This window comes from Solanum pennellii, chromosome 11, assembly GCF_001406875.1.
Source record: "Solanum pennellii chromosome 11, SPENNV200".
In the NCBI taxonomy this organism is placed as follows: Eukaryota; Viridiplantae; Streptophyta; class Magnoliopsida; order Solanales; family Solanaceae; genus Solanum; species Solanum pennellii.
The window spans coordinates 48,927,595-48,933,174 of NC_028647.1; the positions used below are offsets into that span (position 1 = coordinate 48,927,595).

At 41.2% G+C, this 5,580-nt stretch overlaps 1 protein-coding gene across 1 annotated transcript; it reads right to left on the minus strand.

Moving 5' to 3' along the window:
* Positions 1–4,416: 4,416 nt before the first annotated feature.
* Positions 4,417–5,214, minus strand: LOC114074751. The gene is made up of 2 exons (XM_027912733.1): positions 5,005–5,214; positions 4,417–4,650 (listed from the first exon to the last, which is right to left on the minus strand). The coding sequence occupies exons 1-2, from the start codon at positions 5,212–5,214 to the stop codon at positions 4,417–4,419; spliced, it is 444 nt and encodes a 147-aa protein (XP_027768534.1).
* Between the last annotated feature and the right edge of the window lie 366 nt (positions 5,215–5,580).

Sequence of the window (5,580 nt, forward strand, 5' to 3'; positions counted from 1 at the left end):
CCATCCATCCATCCATCCATCCATCCATCCATCCATCCATCCATCCATCCATCCATCCATCCATCCATCCATCCATCCATCCATCCATCCATCCATCCATCCATCCATCCATCCATCCATCCATCCATCCATCCATCCATCCATCCATCCATCCATCCATCCATCCATCCATCCATCCATCCATCCATCCATCCATCCATCCATCCATCCATCCATCCATCCATCCATCCATCCATCCATCCATCCATCCATCCATCCATCCATCCATCCATCCATCCATCCATCCATCCATCCATCCATCCATCCATCCATCCATCCATCCATCCATCCATCCATCCATCCATCCATCCATCCATCCATCCATCCATCCATCCATCCATCCATCCATCCATCCATCCATCCATCCATCCATCCATCCATCCATCCATCCATCCATCCATCCATCCATCCATCCATCCATCCATCCATCCATCCATCCATCCATCCATCCATCCATCCATCCATCCATCCATCCATCCATCCATCCATCCATCCATCCATCCATCCATCCATCCATCCATCCATCCATCCATCCATCCATCCATCCATCCATCCATCCATCCATCCATCCATCCATCCATCCATCCATCCATCCATCCATCCATCCATCCATCCATCCATCCATCCATCCATCCATCCATCCATCCATCCATCCATCCATCCATCCATCCATCCATCCATCCATCCATCCATCCATCCATCCATCCATCCATCCATCCATCCATCCATCCATCCATCCATCCATCCATCCATCCATCCATCCATCCATCCATCCATCCATCCATCCATCCATCCATCCATCCATCCATCCATCCATCCATCCATCCATCCATCCATCCATCCATCCATCCATCCATCCATCCATCCATCCATCCATCCATCCATCCATCCATCCATCCATCCATCCATCCATCCATCCATCCATCCATCCATCCATCCATCCATCCATCCATCCATCCATCCATCCATCCATCCATCCATCCATCCATCCATCCATCCATCCATCCATCCATCCATCCATCCATCCATCCATCCATCCATCNATGAACTCCTAACTTGAATTTTAAATTACTAAAATATCCCTAACTTAGTTTGTGACTTTTTCAGTGAGTTGTGACTTTTCTGATATGTTGTGACTTTTTTCAAAGGTTTGTGATTTTTCACTGAGTTGTGACTTTTCCAAAGAGTTGTGCATTTCCAAAGAGTTGTGCATTTTTTCAATGAGTTGTGACTTTTGAAAGAGTTGTGACTTCTAGGAAATGTCATTTTTCAATACGTGGTGACTTTTATAAAAGGTTATGCCTTCTCAAAATGTCAGGACTTCTCAAAAGGTCATGATTATTCCGATAAGACACAAAAATATAATTTCACTAAGTTGTGACTTTTCCAAAGAGTTGTGCCTTTCTAAGGAGTTGTAAATTATTCAATAAGTTGTGAGTTTTCATTTTTCAATAAGTTTTGACTTTTTAAGAAGGTTTTGACTTCTCAAAAGGTTATGACTATTTCTATAAGACATTAAAAATACTTTCTGTCATTTCTTTTAACGACAATTTTTTTAATCTTCTTCTATTCTTTTTCTTGCATTTTAAAAGATTACATGTGCTTTGTGTCACACCACGAGCTACCCCCGAGACGCAAACACCGGACCTACGACCACAAGTTATTCAAAGCTAACCCTGCTGGCAATTGGGGCACTTACTCACAAAATCTGCTATATCTCTCTTCATGTCATTCCACGAATAGACTTTCCGCAGATCGTGGTACATGGATGAATAGAATATCGGGAGTTATGGACTTCTGCAATAATATGCTGTCTCAACTCGCCCACATTAGATAAACGCAATCTACGTGTAGTAGAGAAGTACATCATCTACCCCTTCAGAGAAAACCTCCTCTCTCTGATTATGTATTGCACCCTTAATTTCAAGCAAGATTGGATCACTGTCTTGCTTTTCCTTAACCTCCACTACCAAAGAAGATTTTGCCCCATTCTGAACTGTTACACAACTGTCTGATATGCTCATAAGGCGAACTTCCAAGCGAGCAAGACTATGAGCATCCTTCACTAGCTCCTTCCTTTCATCCTCAACATGGGCGACACTACCCATAGATAATCTACTAAGAGCATTTGCTAATACATTCGCCTTACAAAGATGGTCATGCACACTCATATCATAATTCTTAAGGAACTCAATTCATCTCCTCTGGAGAAAATTCGACTTCTTCTGGTTGAACACATACTGAAGGCTCTTATGGTCAGTGAATACATCTATATGAACACCAAACAAGTAGTGTCTCTAGATCTTATGTGCAAACACCACTGCTGCAAGCTCGAGGTCATGAGTTGGATAGTTTCTCTCATGCACCTTAAGTTGTCTAGAAGCATAATCGATAACCATATCTCGTTGCATCAACACAAAACCAAGGCCAACTCTGGATGCATCGCAATAGATCATATAACCATCTGAACCCTCTGGTAGATTCAAGACAGGAGCTGTAGTCAATCTAGTTGTCAATTCTGCAAAGCTTTTCACACAATCATCTGACCATTGAATCTTGACCATCTTCTGTGTCAACCTAGTTATAGTGAGGTTATGGATGAAAATATATTCACGAACCTTCTATAATAACCCGCTATGGATGAAAATATTTTCACGAACATTCTATAATAACCCGCTAGACCTAAGAAACTTTTGATATCTATAGCAGAGGTAGGTCTGGGCATTTGTTTCACTGCTTCTATCTTCTGCAAATCCACTCGAAGTCTCTCATACAACGTGACAAAGAAAAGCAACTGATTGCAATCAGAACTCACATTTACTAAACTTAGCGAATAACTGACGATCTTTGAGACTCTGAAGAACAACTCTCAAATGACTTGCATGTTGTTCCTCATTCTAAAAGTAAATGAGGATATCATCAATAAAGACAATAACGAACAAGTCCAAGTACTGTTTGAACACTATGTTCATCAAATACATAAAAGTTGCAGGAGCATTGGTTAATCCTAATGACATAACTACAAATTCATAATCAACATATCGTGTTCTGAAGGTTGTTTTCGGAATGTCACTATCTCTATCTCTGAGCCGATGATAACCCAATCTGAGGTATATCTTTGAGAAATCGATAGCGCCTTGAAGTTGGTCGAACAAGTCATCAATCCTGGGGTTAGGATCCTAATTCTTGATTGTGACCTTGTTTAACATTCTATAGTCAATGCACATTCTGAGAGAACTATCTTTCTTCTTTACGAACAACACTAGTTCACCCAATGGTGAAATACTAGGTCTGTTGAAACCCTTATCTAGAAGGTCTTTCATATACTCCTTCAATTCCTTAAGCTCTGCTTTTGCCATTTTGTAAGGAGGAATAGAAATAGGCTGGGTATCGGGAAGGAGATAAATTCAAAAGTCGATTTCCTTTTTGGGAGGAACTTTGAGAATATCTTCTGGAAACACTTCTGGAAACTCATTAACTACTGGAACTGACTCAAGAGTTGGGGTTTTAGAGCTAAAATCCTTATGACGAACTAAATGATAGAGATAACCCTTAGATATCATCTTTTTGGCCTTAAGATAAGAAATGAATCGACCCATAGGCGCTAAGCTACTACCCTTCCATTCTAAGATTGGTTCATTTTCAAACTGAAAAAGAAAAATCCTAGTTCTACAATCGACTAAGGCATAACAGGAATGTAACCAATCCATGGCTTTAATGACATCAAAGTCTACTATTTCTAACTCTATAAGATCTGCTGAGAGTAATTTCTAAGATATTGTGACAGGGAAATTTCTGTAAACTCTTCTAGCTATAACTGGGTCACCAACTAGAGTAGAGACTGAGAAAGGTTCTGAGAGAGCTTCTGGACTGACACTGAATTGGACTAAAAGGAGTTACAAAAGAAAGAGTAGCCCCTGGATCTAACAATGCATAATTATCAAGGTCAAAGACTCGTAATGTACCAATGAATACATTAAGAGAACCTTCCTCATCCGGGCGAGCCTGAAGAGCATACAACCTGTTCTGGCGCTGACCGCCACCTATAGCAGATGAGTTACCTTGTTGACTTGGGGGACTTGCTGGGGATGATGAAGTTGTAGATTGAGATCTACCATTTCCACCTCCTTGACCCTATCTAGAAGGAAAATCTCTCAACCTGTGACCAGACTGACCGCACCCGAAACACCCTTCCTTTTCTACAAGGCACTCGCCTGGATAGTTCTTACTACACTTAGCGTAAGTGGGGTAAGTATCGGTGCATGAAACACTTCCTTGATACTTAGAGTCTGGTGCTTAAACCTTCTTCTCAAACATGTTCTTAGAGGATGGAACACCAGCTAATGAAGGGGCTAGGGATGACAACTTCTGCTAACTCTACGAGAGATTTCTACCACCCCAGTCATAGTTCCCAGTCCTAGCCTTCTTATTCTCCTTGGCATGTTCCTTAAACTTATTACCCTCAACCTGCTGAGCATGAGTCATAAGCCTAGAGATGTTGATATCTCCTAGTAACATAGCATTTTTGCACTCTATTTTCACCAAATTTGACACTCCACACAAGAACTTATTCATCTGATCCATGGAGTCAGCTACCATGTGAGAGCATACCTGTAGAGTTAGTTAAACTTGATTCCATACTCTTGGACATTCATGTTACCCTGCCTTAAGTTCATGAATTCCTGGGTTTTGCTTATCTCAACTCTATTGGGAAAAACCTAGCTAGAAAGGTCTCACTAAAGCATTCCCAGGTAATAGGAGTTGCATCTGTGCCCTTATTATCCTTCCATTGAGTGTACAAGATATGAGCAACATCTTTCAGCTAATGTGATGCCAACTCAACGCGATCATCCCCAGTAACCTGCATAACCTCAAAGATCTTCTTGATAATCCAAGAAATTCTGGGTATCCTCATTAGTTTGCGCTCCTAAGAACTCAGGCGGATACATCATAAAAAGTCACGACCCTTGTTGCTATCGATCCACCATTTCCATTCATATGAGCTTGATCCCGCTGATAGTTCTGTTCGGCGAAACTCTGAGCAAACATCTGAATGGAACTCTTGAATTCAGCATTGGAGACTTCTTGATCTGGGATTGGACGAGTTGTGTTTGCATTTCTTGCATTTGCATTCCAAGTGTTCGCATTACTTGAATTAGCTCTACGAGGAGGCATGATCAGAAATGTAGACCGTCAAGTCAGAATGGAATTAGATCATACCTTATGCACGATATGATTAACAACAATGTGAAGTTTTCCTAAAACACTTCATAGCCTCCCTCTCATTAGATGTGGTGCACTTCACATCCATGAAAAGGACTCCACTTAGTGCGGTTTTTCATTAATCCTAGGACACTTAAACCTAGTGTTCTGATACCAAGTTTGTCACGCCTCGAGCTACCCTAGAGACGCAGACGCGGGACCTAGGACCACAAGCGATCCCAAGCAAACCCTATTGACATGATCATGAGCATACTAAAGAATATAAACTATTGCGGAAGCTAAAATCATACTTTAAATAAAAAGATGGTGTATATCAAT